This window comes from Cervus elaphus, chromosome 1, assembly GCF_910594005.1.
Source record: "Cervus elaphus chromosome 1, mCerEla1.1, whole genome shotgun sequence".
NCBI classification, from domain to species: Eukaryota; Metazoa; Chordata; class Mammalia; order Artiodactyla; family Cervidae; genus Cervus; species Cervus elaphus.
The window spans coordinates 38,221,144-38,237,909 of NC_057815.1; the positions used below are offsets into that span (position 1 = coordinate 38,221,144).

Sequence of the window (16,766 nt, forward strand, 5' to 3'; positions counted from 1 at the left end):
AGCCAGATTTAAACTATCCCTCATTAGACTCTCTTTTGGTATAGAATTTATATTCAAATGAAACTCATACTGAAATTTTATTTTAATCCAAAATAGTTCAAATGCCCACACAGAATCATGCCTTCTTACAGAATATGGTTAAACTCTCCTCAAGACTTCAAAGTTACAAGTCAGTGAACAACATTTTAACTCAACTATCGTCGTCAGAAATAATGACCGTTAAATATGTGAACTGCACAAAAATCTACATATCATTCACTACATCATCAACATTTAAGAGGCTTAAAACCTGGAGAAAATAGCTAGCCCAACCAATGAATTAGAAATTGTATAAAAAGACTAATACGTGTACACATCCTCTATACTACTTATTCACACATAGTTTGAATCCCCTTTACTACTAAAAACAAAACTTGAAACAGCCTCATGATTCTGAGGGTTCTGAAAAACAGCTCTGAATTCTAAGAATTTATGGATAACACAAAGGACTTCATCAAATCAACCGATAAGTTACCTTGAGTTTCAAGAAAAGAAAGTACTGAGTCATAAAAAAAAGATCTCAACTGTCACTGATCATAGATGAGGAAAAACTAGACCAGGAAAGGCATTTCTGTTCAATTCACCTGTGTAGCAGAGGTTCATACCAACAACTTTAAAATGTTCCCTTTACCGAAGGTCCAACTAACTATATTCCCTCCACATACCCCTGTCGGCATGAGGTGAATCCAGATAATCTGCCCGACCTCCTCAGAGCTAAATCTAAACAGGCACTATTTTCTATTTTTTTTAATTAGAGAGGTCCAATTCTTGAATAAAAGTCTCCAGAGGTCCAAGTTGTGAATAAACACTCTCTCTTTTGTAAGAGCATGCATCAGCTCTGCACAGGTGGCACAGACGTTAAGCCTCCCGATCAGGAATTAACACGTTCCTTGTAAAGCTAGGGAGGCAATAGTTCTCTCCCTGTTCTAACACTGCTCTACGGCTAATGTACTTGGACAAGGCTCATGTCAGGCTCCCCCTTAAATTCAAGAAAGATTTTCTTTCTCCTTTAAGTAATTACTGGATTGGACTCATAAAAAGCACAACTCTGTTTCAAAATGTATGATGAAAGGAGAATAATTCAAGCTGTGTGGTGCTGGCAATTATGCTACAAAATAACTCACTAACTCTTACCCCAATGGAAACGTTGAGATGTTTAATTACCCTTACTTGCCCTTCACCTTCCCCCTTTCTTTCCAACTCACAAAAAACAAATAAATGAATCTTAAATTTAAAAAAATTTAAAGCAAAGGCAGAATTTACAACTGAGAACAGTAAATACTACAGTAAGGAAGATATTCTAAATGGCATACCATAGGAATTAATCACTGCACTTTTACCCTCCAAAAATATGGAGGCAGGGGGTCTCCCTATTCAGGTACAGGGAGGCTTCAACAGAAAGACAAAAACTTGATCACACTTAAAAACATCGGAGGCCGCATACAACCTTTATATAATTAACTCAAATCATACAAGAATTTAATTATCAAACACTTAAGACTCACTACTCTTAACAACTCATGAAAACTTCAGACTAGTACAAGTCCTGCTAAGTGTAAAAAGTTATTAATACGTAAAAAAAAAAAAGTTATTAATACGTGACGTGAAAACAGTCTGCCCAAAAGCTCAGTCCTGTTTAACTGGCTTTGACAATGGCAAAAGCAAAAATATCCAACTCACCTCTTGTCCGTACTTCACTGCATGATCGGAAGGAAGCAGCTCAACGTCACCCTCCACCATGGCCCCTTCTAAACACTCGTCTAAGTTACGGTAGCCGTTTACCTGAAGGGGGTACTGGCCGAAGGTCTCATTGTTACAAAAGGGCTTTCCTAGGTGAAGAGACAGGTTGCTTTTTTAAAGGCATCACTACTGCTTTCTAAAGCTTTTTTCCTGGCACCACAGAAACAATATCTTCTTAGTTCAGCAATTTGCTGAGAACACGTTAGAAGTATACATGGCCTTGATGAACCAGTGGATCCACGCACAGATCACTGACAACTGCTAACCTCACAAGAAAGAAAGGCAACCAGAGGTAACATGTCTCCTAATCAAAGACTGTCCTACCATCTACAGATTAGTCTAGACTAATTAAAAAGCCTTACCTGAATCTGGCCAAATTCTAGATCCAACTACCAATTTATGAAATGATGAGCAGAGAGGAATATGTTAAAACTATATCACAGATAAGTGAGCAGCAAAATTTTAGACTGTAGAGAATATAAGAGAACAACGTAATTTCTTTAAAAAAAAAAAAAAAAAAGTATTTCGAGGAAGAAAAAATGGGGGGATGGGATAGTCTGCAGATTCTGGAAAGAAATCAACCAGTCACAAATGAGTCACATTTGATCCTGATAAACACAAACTGTAAAAAAGTATACACATAGGGAAGTGCATTTATATTTACATACATAAATTTATTTATATACACAAAAAATTATAAAACAAATAGGGTATTTGAACACTTGGCTAGTTGTATACGACAGTAAGAAATGCTGTTTTGGGGGAGTGATAGTGGATTAGATTGTTCTAAGGAGGCTATCAGAAGGGCAAAAGATGACAAGGGTTAGATGGGGAATGACTGGCCATGTGTCTGATATGCAGCTAGATAAGCCACTAGAGGAGACACACATTTTTTGGCAGTCTGATTCAACAACACTTTGAGCTTAGATATTATGTCTGGAAAAAAACAGAGAAAACTGATATATATCAGTGTGCGTATGATATTAATACCAGGTTTGGGCTTGGTAATATTATTCAATTCAATATAACAGTTCTACAACAAACACTGTGCCCATTTTACAGATGAAGAGACTGAGGATCCAGGATCCAGGACCACGGAGCTTGTCCATGATCACACACATCAAAGAGGCAGAACTAGTATTCAGACCTGCATCTGTCTGACTCTCAAGCCTCTTCACAGTAAATATACATGTGGTCACAAGTCGAGAATTAACATTTAGAGCAAAGGATTTACCTTCACGAATCCCTTCAGTGAGGAAAGTACCATAGAACAGCTGCACCATTGGATTTTCAGATTTGTTCCTGGGATTGCTACTTTTAAAACAAGGAAACAATTCTGTATCATTTGGATGAGATAAGCAATATACTAAACCAAACCATCACTCAAAAGCAAAAATAAAACATTTTCATTAAGAGCCAGGTATGGTCTAAAGTGAAGGATTAGTTACTCACTGAGTAAGTTTAGTTCAAAAACTCACTGGTCAAGTATATGCCCAGCACTGTACTAAAGTCTGGAGACATGAAGGCAACAGGCATGACCCCTGGCCTTAAGGAGCTCAAAGTCTAATAAGGAAGTCATACATGCAAATACATGTATGTGTGTACATTCAATAGATACATCCATATCCAGTGACAGAAGTATATAAGGTACAGAAATTGTATAAAAGCAAGAGTGAGCCCTCTTGTGCAGCTTTTCAAATGAAAAAGTTTTCCTGGTGGCATAACAGAAATAGAAAGAAAACGGTTTATTTCTCTAATCCCTTCTTAAATGTATTAGAAAGCTATTTTATGATACATACTTCTTCCATCTAGAGTTAAAAAAAAAAAGCTTAGGGAACAAATACCTTTGCATCTGTATTTGGTAAGAGGCAATATTCTTTGCCTTGAATTTTACTTCTGTCAGTAACTGAAAAATTAAACTCAACGTATTCATATTACACCTCCATTCTCACATCAAGGATTGATTTGACCTTTCAATACTTTTACAGCACAGGTGTTGACTTTTAAAAGTTAATAGTTATGGCCCTTTTAGTAAAAAGTTACAGATGAATGTGATTATCTATAGAGGGGAAAACCAAAGACAAGGGGGATAAACAATGACAAATACGAGTGGCTACCCCATGGGGTTTGGTAAAAATCAGTAATTTCTACTTGAGAAGAATCATCTTCTCCTGTATCATCATTCTCAGTGAACTGCTATGAGTAGGAGAATGCACAAACCCGCAGCACTCACTTAACATTGACAGCTAGCTGGAAGGCGTCCTCCAGCCAGTCCAGGAGCTTGTGTGTGAACTCACTCACATCTTGCTGTAAGAGACGCATAAGGTGCAGAAGAGTTAGACTCAACACTGTACGTGGGCAAATGAAACTCTGCCCTTACCCCGCCAATGAGGAAGGCTCTATTACTGTGCAAGATTCCTTTTTCAGGTCCAAATATCATGAAGATACAAGGAACACTGGAGCCCAAGGGCTGCAGACAACACAAGGTGCTCTAAATGGAACACTGCCCCTTCCAGGGGCATCTATTTGTAACAAATTATGGAACACATCTTCCAGCTAGGCCTTTTAGAAAGGTTCAAAGAACAGACTGTAGTCCTCTAGAACAGGAGATCTGAAGGGGGAAACAAAATGTTTCGAAATGTTCTGAGAATTCCAGAGAACTACAGGACCTTTAGACAAACAGAGGAAAAAAAGTAATTGTATCAACAGTGCTAGTTTTGATTTTAATAGGAGATAGGGAAAGGAACAGACTTGTGACTAGAAAAGAAAGATTGCTCAGAAAAGCTACTGAACTCAGGTTTAGACAGTTTTAAAATTAGGATTGCGATCTGGGCCATTCCAAGACAAAGGTGCAGAAAAAGGACGGACTTTCTTTTCCTTGGTGACCCTTTGCCATGATTCACTGAGGTATCTTTCAACCTCCTCCTTTCTAATTCAACAGTCCCTGGAAAATTCTATTCTTTCTACTACTTCTTTGCTTTAGAACCACCAGCCTCCTCTACACAGCACACATACACATGCACATTCTTTTTTACCACCTGTTCCTTAAGCATTATAAAGGGCAAAAGCAGGCACTGAAGTCCTACACCGTCATGATCACAGCTTATTATGCAGCTGAAACAAAGCGGCATCACAGCAACAGTCGCAAGGCATCACTGCAGGCTCCAGGACCAGTACCTGCTGTTCCTCGGGTGATCGGAACGCTCCCTTTAAGAGGTCCAGGGCTGCTGAAGGGTCTACAAACTTGCGATTTGATCCCATCATCAGAGCAAACAAATACTGAAGCTCCTGCATAAACACGATATTTCTCTTTTCCTGCAGGAAAGATAGTCATATGTACTCTTATAACCTTGTATTTGGAAAATTAGAATGCATAAAGAAAAAAGTTGTTAACGATCACTCCCTAATTTACATTTATGAAGATCTAGATCAGAGTCAGGTCTCAAACTGTTACAGGTATTCTGCTAAGGGCTGTGGTGGGGACTGCCTAAACTCATGACTACCTGTGTATTGACAGAAGCCAGAGACAGCATACTGTCAGAAAGTACAGTGTTCCCTTTCTAAGGCCGCTGCCCTCCCTCCTGCTGGGAACAGCATCACCAAGGTGAAATCTTGGCAGGGCAGGGCTGATCCGGGCAGGAGGCTGCCCCCTTTGGCAAGAACGAGCTGCAGTCTCTTGTGAAGGTCCAGGCCTCCAGCGCCCCATCATCCACTCTGCATCACTCAGCGCGAGTGGCTGAAGGTGCCTGAAGGAGGCCCAGGGGCAGAAAAGCTGAGGCCACCAGAGAGACTCACTGCTTTCTTAGAACTACTTTTCTCATTTTATTCCTGCTTAACTTCACGTTTTTGTAAATCCTTATTTCTTGCCACAAAGAAATAAAAGGGGTCATCGGGAGATGGAAACAAATGCTGCAGAAGCCAGAGACCATCACAGTCACCAGCTTTAACCAAAACCTAAAGGCCTTTGGGATGAAAGGGGCTGAACACTGAAGACTCCTCAACACCAATTTACCGTGTGACTTGGACAATTTTCAAGTACGTTCTGTGGTAGACTATAGCTGAGGACAAGTCTTCGGAATTCAGGCAATTGAAACAGAGACTGAAATAAAGAAGGAAATGGATTAATAGCCTTTCTTTCAAAATAACTGCAGCAAAAAAAATTTTTTTATCATAAAAATATGTGTATAACCATTAACTCAGTAATTCTATTCTAAGAATTTAATGGCTATGTATAAAAATTTAGCAGAAAGAATGTTAATCCTTTTTAGAGAAAAACTAGAAACAACCTCATGGCTAATAGGAAAAGATTAAATAAACTATAGTTCACCTGTACAGCAGATTACTATACAGTCATTAATAATGTAGAAACAATGTTTTCATAAAATGGACAACTACACAGTAAAAATGAATGATCAAGAGTTACAAGTATCAACATGGATGCATCTCAGAAACATTCTATGTAGAAAAATAAGAGTACTATGCTGTGTATATGAAGTTCAATCATATAAAACAACATGGTACACTGTTAAGGGTTACATACATCTGTGGGTGTGTCTAGGAAGGCACATAATGGGCAATGGGCATAACAGGGACTCAATAGTACAGGGATTTGAAACATTTCTTTCTAAAACTGTGTTCATTACTCTCCACTGTTTGTCCTAAGTACTGGTATTAAGAAATTGTAACAGCAGATATCTCGGACTGGCAGAATTAGGGAAAGGAATTCCTTTTTATTGCTTATAAATTACACATTTTTCCAACTATGACTGACTCTCTTTTGAAAGTTGATGTTTTGAAAAATCTCCTGTATGACTCCTCATCCCAACATACTCCTCCAGTGAAAAAGCCTTCCAGCCCCATAGACTGGAACTCTTGGAGCAGCAGCCTGAGTGGACAATGGGCCTCCTACCTCCCACACTCCATCACAAGCTCTACAGAATTCAGCCAATAGTACACCTGGACTGGGGACATCACAAGCTCTACTGGGATTCAGCCAACAGGAGGAGTGGACACCTGGCCTGGCAACTTCAGTCAGGTGAGGCTGGGATAGCAAAGTTCTGTCTGGAGCCAGGCCTGGGATGCTCAGCTCTACCTGCCACCTGCTCTCTTCTCTTCCCACCTCCCCCGTTTACCTAGCCCTTCTCCACTCCTCTCAGTTTCATCCCCATTCTGCTAACAGGAAAGTTCCAGGACTTCTCTTCCACTGTGAGAAAAATGGTTTTACATTCCCAAGTCCCTTCACTGCAGCTCTGCAGCTTCGCCAAGGTCTGGCTTCCCCCAAAGATGCTGTGATTCTTAAAAATGACAACAGTGTGAGTTAACATTACTCACATTTCCCAATCCAATACTGACTGGCCCTCCACCATCTGCTGCTTCTCCTGAAGTCTCTCTAGCACTAATTACATCCTCCTCCTCCAGGCATCAGAATTTAGAACTTCAGAATAATCTTTTGACTCCTTTCCTTTTACTAACCGTTGACATCCAGTAAGAAGCCCCTTGTACTCTGCCTCTGGGGCACTATTTTATCCATAACCACGTCCTCTCCCTCAGTCCCAAGCACCTAATCCAACCTCCAGAACCTCCTCTCTACCAGCCCACTCTCCACACAGGTCCTTCTCACTCTCTTTCTAACATGTGTGACCAAAACAGAGCCCCCGAGCCACTGAAGACTGTCATGTGGTAAGAGCTCTTCCGACCACCCCAAGTCCGCCAGCCTTCCTAGGTAACTTCGGTCAACATCCAACCCATGGGACAGCCTCTCAGCTCTGCCTTGGGAATAAATCAAGGTTCCAACCTCTCCTCCACTCCCACAGCCACCAGCCTGGCCCAGCACGCCTCTCGGTGACGACTGCGGCAGCCCCCTTCATACATCTCAACACTTGCATCCTCACCCCTCCATTCTGCTCTCCTCAGGGGCCAGAGGGAGCCTTTGAAAACTCAAGCCAGAGTCCATCACTCCTCCGCTCAGAACCCGTACGACGACTCCCCGTGTCACTCAGAACAAAAGTCAAGTTACCTCTCCAACAACACCTCCAATGACCCTCACCTCCACTCAGCATTCCAGCCACTCAGGGCTCTGAAGTCCCCTGAACACGCCAAGTTCGCTCCCATGCTGGGGCCCTGCGAGGCGCGTCCCGTCACCTGGAACACCCCCACCCCCAGCCCCCACCATCACCCCCGGCAGCTATGGGCTCGCTCCCTTGCCTGCTGCCCAGGCATGTGCTCCAGCCTCAGCCCCTCAAGAGTCCTGGCCTGACCTCACAGTCGATGTGGGAAACTCCTCCCGCCCTCCCGAGGCAGCTCCAGCCTCCCTCCCCCTCCTCTTTTTTCCACCACACTGACCACAGTTTAACAGAGTATAGAAACTTATCTATCTAGTTAACTAGTTAAGTTTTCCAACTATTTATTATTTTCTATTTACTGTTCCTTGTCCATCTTGCCTCACAAGAATCTACCTTCCTAAGGGCAAGGCTCAGTCTAGGTCTGGTTCACATCTGTATCTCAAGGGCTCAGAACAGCACTAGGCAGCTATCTGGCTTATATTCATGGAGGGAACACAGGTACTTATGCTCAGCCCAGGGACCTCTGGCTCCCTGAGCATCTTACCTCTCGTGACCTACTCCTCGGCTCCATCTCTACACCCCCATCCACACCCAGGATACCTCAGTACCTGAAACAACTGCCAACGCTCAGACCACAAATTCAGAAAACCCTGCTCTGGACAGATAACCTGTCCTCTGGCTCACGTGTTCAGGGGCCCACAGGACACCGGTGCTTTGACGTCATCAGGAACCCAAGCAAACAAGTATCTTCCCTGTCTCCCCAGTCATTACCTCCTTCCTGTCATCATTTAGCCCTCTCCCCAGCTTTGATCCCATGATCTCTAACCACGCTTCATTAAATTCTCAAACTGCCCTTTCGTTCTTTCATCTTACCCAGCAAATCCTCCAACTTAGATGAACTTAATTTTCCACTTAAGCAGTGTGGAGCACTGCCAAGAGAAAAGGTCTCGATAAAGCAGGGCACACTGATACCACCATGCATTTAAGTCTATAAGTTCAAGCAGAGCTTCATATTTTTAGAAATTCTACTACTGTGGTCTGGTGCCAACTGGTTTCCCGCTGTTGACAACTATTTTAAACTTTCCCTCTTTTAAAGAGATTCTGTCAACTTTTCCACGCTGTCTCAGAAAGTGGTGCTTATTTCAGAGGAAAAAATGACCATCAGGAACCAATTCAACGTGAGTTAGCAGTCATCACTTCTTCCTGTCCTCTCCTGTTACTCTCCTGCCCTCTTGCTACTGGAGGCCAAGCCCTCCCCACACGCGCTCTGTCCCATCCCCCCGTGCTTTCTCTGAAACTTCTCTCAGTTGCCTCCTCTTCATCATCTCTCACAGGAGAGATCAACTCTCACACCACATCAACTCAGGGTGGGGTCTCAGTCTCAGTCAATCTCTCTCCCTCTCTCTCAAAAGGAAAGAACTGACTGATGTCCCTATTTCCTGATGAACCTCCTACATCCTATTCTCAACACAGAAGCCGGTGAGCCTCTTAGAGCAGAAGCAGAATCACAGTACTCTTCTGCTCCAAAACTTCCAACACTTACCACCTCTCATAATTTCTGAATCCCTGGCATGACCCCCGGGTTCCCCCGTCTCCCCCAAACCTCTGTCGTCACTGCTGTCTGCTCCTCCTCCTTGGTGGCTCAGTCCCAGCTCTCTCCCTATTTCTCAACGTACTAAGCTCCTGACTCTGAGTCTTTGTACTTGCCGTCCCCTCTGTCTGCAGCGTTCTTTATGTGATCATATGAAACGTTCTTCATGTAACTGCATGGCCCATCCAATCCCTCACCCAAGTCCAGCCTCTGCTCAGGTGCTCACCGTGGCAGAAAGGCCTTACCCAGCCCCCCTGGATGAACAGCACCCCTTCCCTCTCTAGTCCCTCTTACTCTCGTTCACCTTTATAGTCCTTAGCACCACCTGATATGTAATTTGTATCCTGTATGCCCCACTCTTTTCAAACTCCATGGGAGTGTGGGCCTTGTTTTATCTACTGCTGTTTCCCCAGTGCTAAAACAGTGCCAGGCAAGGAGTGAGCTGAAGGAACCCAAGGATTTTATGCGTGGAAACAGAGGGCTCAGTTTTTGGTGAGCAGTTGGGTTGCTGGCAAGTACTATGAAGGAGAAGCTTGCAGGATGGGGTAAAGTGCTACACTGCAACCACGCTAAGTTTAAGAGGCAACACGCTCCCCAGGGTAATTCATCCATCCATCCACGGGGCTTGATCACCAACTACAGGCTACTGATTCCCAGAATTTTATCTGCAGCCCAGGTCTTTTTACTGAACAATAGATTCACAAAGATAACTGCCTACCCAGTAGTTCCATGTGGACCCTACAACTCAGCATGTTTTAAAACTAACCACATCCCACGTTTAACACACATGCAAATTATTCCTCCTCTGGTGTCAAATGGCACCGTTGTCCACCTGGTATCTCAAGTCAGAAATCTGGTCTTCCTCAGCCCTTCCTGCACATATCCTTACTAGGCTGCCTGCCATGCCCTATACACCTCATCTCCTGAACACCTTGAGAATGTTTTCACTCCCACCTTCCACAGTTTATGCCACTTTTCCATTCCAGGCTGCGACCATTTCCTTCCTGCTTGGTCCCTTACAATAGCCTCTCAAAGACTGATTTCTCCTTGTTAATTAACTCGTGCTCTGCTGTAATACACCACTCACTCAACCTATTTAAAAACACGGAAGATTTTGTTTTCAGTACTGCCCACTTTAGACATCAGAGCGTCTAGGTCCGAAACATAAGAAAGTAACAGAAATACGATAACACTGTGGGGAAAACTCTCCAGGTTTACTTATCTGTCTCCATTTTTTTTCAAAGCTGTGTTTCTCATATTCCAGCTTAATACATTACAAAACTGTCTCCAGAAGACACAGTTGTCTCTTAAAAATTTCATACCTGAATAACAGCACTAAACCAACATGTATTGCCAACGTTTTTCAGCCCAACTGGCCAACCATCAACTCGTCTCCAGTCATTGGGATTGGGATTTTCTCCCCAGACTTCACAACGTTTTCTCTTGGAGCGTTTAGTTTCCGCAGAGGTTGCCTCGTGCATCCTATATTGTGCCAACACACCACACATGAAAAAAGAAAAGAGTTAAACAACAATATTCTATAAGGAGGCTGTAGATAACCTTTCATAGGAAATTCAAAATGCCAGGTACACTACTAACTGGGTTATCACTGGGCATACCATAACTTTAATTTTAACATAAATGAAAAGTAAGGTTTAAACATCAAGTTGCTAAAATCCTTCCAAGCAGAGATTATTACCAGTAAGGCCCTGATGGAACTGAGTTGAGACTCAAGACTATTAAGACTCAAGACTATTAAAAGTTTTATATTTCAATGAAAGTGCCTTATTTCAGACTTGCCATTGAAAGAGGCAAGAGAGACACTCTGCTAAAGATAAGCACCTCCAAATTGTTTAACACACATATCATGGTCCTAAGCAACTCAGCAATAGGAGAGAGTCAACGTGTCTACAAAATAACATGCCACCCCTGGAACTGGGTTATTTGTGAACAACACCAACCACTAAATCAGTACCAAATCAAAAAATATATCCCTCTAGTCACTTCTGAGACAGGGGAGTTAATGATAACTTTCATTTTCAAATAGCCAACAACGTAACTCTCAAAGTTTACAAAGGCTCAAGGTTTACAAACAGAATATGAACTCATAGACACCTTAAAAAGAAGAGAATATGTATTTATCAGATATTTGCACTAGTTTGGTTTCCATCCTAGCAACTGAAAATTACAAAACCTTGCAGTTTCTACTCAACTCAAAGACAGCAGGCTGCAGTAAGACTCTTACCATATTTAGCTTCTTCAAAAGTGAACCAAAGAGTAAGTAAGCTAACATGAATTTAAATTTTCTTGTAAAAGAAGTTTCATTTAGGTGCAATTAAAGAAGCCTGGCAGAACTGTCTTTGACCTACACACTAAGGTGTGGAACAAAGATTATAAATTAAGTCAATAACCTGTTAAGATCTCTTCCATCAGTTTGAATTTTGGGGGACTCCAGCAGACTCAAAGCAATGGCAGCCTGAAGATCATCCTTGCTATCGTGAGTAAGGTCTATCACTTCTGTAAGATAAATAGAAATTTAATTAGTCTACATGCAGGAAACACTGCCTTTCTGTCTATATTGAAGGCAAAAAAGTAAAAGCAGTCACAAAATTAGCTCTCACTACAATGGCTCATCTGTGAAAATACAACCTTATTATTCCATGCCAGAGTCAAAGTAATAACTTACTGCCACACTGTAACCTTAAGATTAGCTAACAGTACAGTAATAACAAGCTGATAAAGTGCAATGAATCAAATACCCCCTTTTGCAGCCTTACTTCACAGAGTCAGAAATATATCCCATACCTATAGTGTACTTATTGTAAAATAGCAGCTAAAAGTTAAACATTCAAAAAATGGGTACTTTCAATCTCACACAAACTACTCTAGAGAATAGGGAATATACTTCTCAACCCATTTTACACAGTCAACATAACACCTTGTTATGTCCCAAGCCAATCAAGGACAGTAAGAGAAAGGCAAAATGACAAACTCATGCATGATCACAGATGTAAAAAGCCTAAATATAAGCAAACAGAATCCTGCTAACACACCACAAAAGATTATATATTAAGACCAAGCTGAATTCATTGTAGAAATGAAATACTGAGCTAATGTTAGAAAAGAGACCAGTAAAACTCATTATCTAAACAATTAAAGGAAAAAATGATCATCTCAATAGATACAGAAAAAGTATTTGATAACATTCAACTTCTATCAAGGAATAAAAACTCCAAGCCAAGTAGGAAGAGAAAAAGAGTATTTTTAGACTGATAAAGAATTATCCATGGAAAACCCACAGCAGACTTTATACTGAATTGTGAAATTTCCTTTAAAACCAAGAATAAGATGAAGATGTCTCTTGTGAGGGCTTTTACTCACTGTGGCTCTGAAAAATCCTGGTGGTGTAATAAGAAAATAAGATAAAAGTTTAAAAAATAAAGATTGCAAAGTAAGAAACAAAACCTGTAATTCACATATACAATAAGTCCAAAATAATCTATGGAAAATAGGCATAATGAATAATAAGAGGTGGTTAGATAAGCAATCAATGAACAAAAGTTAAATGAATTTCTATACCTGAGCAATGAAATAATTTATAAAGAAAAAAATCACAAAGAACGCAAAACTAACCATCAAGACCTTTTCTACCAGCCCAAGAATAAATGAAAGGATCAATGGAACAGAAGCAGTGGAACTGAACTGACAGTCCAGGAATAAACCTCATGGTTGCAGTCAACGGATTTTCAACACAGATACCAAGACAATTCAACAGAGAAAGAATATCTTTTCAACAAAAGGTGCTGGGACAGTTGGATATCCACAGGCAAAAAAATGACTTTTAACTCCTTCCTCACATCATTTACAAAAATGAAGTCAGAGTGGATCGAGCCCTCAAGAGAACAGGTAAAACAAAACTCTTAAAATAGGTAAATCTTCATGACCTTGGATTAGACAATGGCGTCTTCCAGATGACACTAAAAGTACAAGAGTTAAAGAAAAAACTGGTAAATTTGACATCATCAAATAAATATCTTTGGGCTTTAGAGGGTATCATCAGGATAGCAAAAAGACAACCCACAAAATGAGAGAAAAATTTTGCAAATCATGTATCTGGTAAGGGAACTATGTACAGAATATATTAATTCCTGCTACTGAAAAATAAAAAGACCAACTTTAATAATAAAAAAAAATTTAAAAACGAGCAAAGAATTTCAATGGACAGTCCTCCAAAGGAGATATACAAATGGCCAATAAGCACATGAAAAGGTGTTTCACATCATTTAGCCATTAGGAAATTCAAGTCAAAACCACAATGAGATTTACGTGAAATGTGAATCTCACGCCCACTTGGAAGGCTAAATTAAACAAGTGTCAGTGAAGATGTAGAGAAGTTAGAACCTTGTGAAGTGCCAGTGGGAATGTAAAATGGTGCAGTTGCTGGGGAAGCTAGAGGAATGGAGTTTGGCAGTTCTTCAAAACGTTAAACACAGAAAGTTTCATGACATTGACTTTTTGGATATGACACCAAAAGCACAGACAAAAGCAAAAATCAAGAAACAGAGCTAAATCAAGCTTTGTAAAAACTTTAAAAGCATGAAAGGACACAATCAAAAGAGTGAAAAGACAATCTACAGAGTGGAAGAAAATCTCTGCCAATCATATACCTGATAAAGAGTTAATATCCAGAATATATACAGAACTTCTACAACTTGACAACAATAAAAACTCTACTAATCTGATTTTAAAATAGGCAAAAGACTTGAATAGACGTTTCTCCCAAGATGATGTAACATGGCTAACAGGCATATGAAAACATGCTCAGTGCCACTAACCGTCAGAGAAAGTGCAAAGTAAAACCACATGTGCTGCTGCCGCCTCACGTCGATTAGAATGGCCATCGAAAACCCGAAACCAGGAAATAACAAGAGCTGGGGAGGGTCTGGAGAAACTGGGACTCTTTGGCATTGTTGGTGGGATTATAAAATGGTGCAATTGGTACAGGAAACAGTACAGAGGCTCCCCCAAAAATGAAAAGTTGAACCCCCATATGATCCAGCAATCTCACCTCTGGGTATGTATCAGGGTCTCAAAGAGGCATCTGCACATCCAAGTTCAAATGGCTCTAGTCACAAAAGTCAAGAGGGGGAAGCAACCCCAATATCCATTTATCTGTTTATCCAGACAAATGGATAAACAAAATTTGGTATATACATACAATGGAGTATTATTCAACATTAAACAGAAAGGAAATTCTAACATGCCACAATGTGAATGAGCATTAAAGACCTTATACTAAGTGAAACAAGCCAGGCACAAAAGGACAAATACTCTACAATCCCACTTATAAAAGGTACTTAGGGTAGTCAAAATCATGGAAAACAGAAAGAACGGAGGTTGCTAGGAGAAGGAGTAATAGGGAATGACTCTTTAATGGGGACAGGTTTCAGTCTCACAAGACAAAGAAAGAGTTCTGGAGATGGAAGGTGATGATAGCTGCACACAGACATGAATGTACACAATACCAGTGAATTGTATGCTTAAAGACGGTTGTGACAGTAACTGTCATGTTATGTGTACTTCACCATAAGGAAAAGAACTGGGAAGAAAAGAAAGGAAATACTGTCACACGCCACTGCATCGATGAACACTGAGGACATTATGTTAAATGAGATAAGCTAGTCATGAAAACCTAACTATGATTCCACTTATATGAGGTATTTAAAGTAGTCAAATTCATAGAAGTAGAAAGCAGAAGGCTGTTACCAGGGGTGGGGTAGAGACAGAAAAGGGTTGCTTAATAGGAATGAAGTGTCAGATTTACAAGATAGTTCTGGAGATCTTTTACACAATAATGTGAATATACTTAACACTACTGAAATATACACTTAAAAATGGTTAAAATGTAAATTTTGTTAATGTGTTTTTACCACAACTGAAAAAAAGAATTCTAACTAATAAATTACAAGGTAATGACATAAAATATTATCATTTTGAAATCTCCAATAAAATAAAGAATCTAAGCAATAATCACCAATGGTGGCTGGAAACATCAGGTGGGGCATTTTGTAATAAATGAATCAAGTTGACAACCTGAACACAGTAACAATTTTAACAACACAAAAAGGGGGTGACCAGACATTATTTGCTTCTTGATATGACAAAACAGGAGAAATATACACAATACTACCTATGACGTCACTGTCATGTCAGATAAGCACCTAAATTAACAGGAAGGACAGAGGACATAAAACTTCACTAAAGTATACCACAGGAATGCAAACAGCAAATTCCAGAATGCATGAAACATGACAGAAAAAGAGGTGGGACTTTATAGAGAAAAGGAATCTGAAAAACATTTCAAACATATTTTTTTAACTTTTTTTTTATTGAAGTATAGTTGACTTACAATGTTTCAGGAGCGCAGCAAGATGATTCAGTTATACAAATACACATATATTATTTTTGACATTATTTTCCATCATAGGTTATTATAAGATATTGACTATAGTTCCCTGTGTCATAGAGTAAACCTTTGTTGCTTCATGCATTATCTATTTTTTAATTAGAAATCAAGCATTCTATTCATACTAAGTCAAACAAGTGGAATCAAAATGTCATAATTTTTTTAGTTAGGCAAAAATTCATACGTTTTTTAAGATATACAAAGTCTTTTCTACTACACCTGATAAAAGCTTGAGAAAGAAAATTTTAAAAAGAGATGGAAAAGTTGGAGAACATAAACTAAGTGAAATGGGAGTACTGAATATGAAATAGAAAAAGTGAAACAAACTAGATAAAAGATCATCACATAGTCCAGTTGTTTTTAAACATGACTGCTCATTAGAAACATATCTGGAGCCCTGGAGAAAATAAAGTAATACCTGAGCGTTTGTATTTTTCAAAAAATTCCAAGATAATTCTGGTATGCACCTGGATTTTAAAAACTGATTTTTTTCAAAGGTTTTTCTATTATATCCTAGTTTTGGTGATATAGAGCTCTACTATTTTTCTGTTGCCAATCATGATACAATGGTATTAAATGAGTAATAGTTACATAATCACAATAGTAAAAGATGTTTATCTGTTTTCACAATCAATAGCCAGACAAAAAATAAAAGATAATTACAACTGCAAGCCATAATGGGAACATGATTAACTGAATAATATAAAATAATTACATACAATTTGGGAGGGGGGTCAAGCAGAGTGATGTGGTAAATGGAAGTGCATACATGCACATGTTTTCATCTGCCCAGCAAGTCTATGTCTTTTGGTTGATGCATTTAATCTGTTTACATTTAAGGTAATTAGCGATATGTATGACCCTATTA

The 16,766-nt window shown here is 39.9% G+C and overlaps 1 protein-coding gene across 8 annotated transcripts in view; it reads right to left on the minus strand.

The window, feature by feature from the left end:
* USP28 (ubiquitin specific peptidase 28) overlaps nt 1-16,766 on the minus strand; it is a 66,258-nt gene that overhangs the window by 23,926 nt on the left and 25,566 nt on the right. For 5 of the 8 annotated variants that reach the window (XM_043899603.1, XM_043899621.1, XM_043899584.1 and 2 more), the window contains exons 4-10: nt 11,844-11,949; nt 10,755-10,914; nt 5,792-5,878; nt 4,957-5,094; nt 4,013-4,086; nt 3,014-3,093; nt 1,720-1,868 (exon numbers count right to left, since the gene is read on the minus strand). In XM_043899603.1, the coding sequence (XP_043755538.1) occupies nt 1,720-1,868; nt 3,014-3,093; nt 4,013-4,086; nt 4,957-5,094; nt 5,792-5,878; nt 10,755-10,914; nt 11,844-11,949 (794 nt within the window). The remainder of the gene's footprint in view (nt 1-1,719; nt 1,869-3,013; nt 3,094-4,012; nt 4,087-4,956; nt 5,095-5,791; nt 5,879-10,754; nt 10,915-11,843; nt 11,950-16,766) is intronic. The other 3 variants (XM_043899612.1, XM_043899594.1, XM_043899638.1) reach the window with 1 other exon arrangement.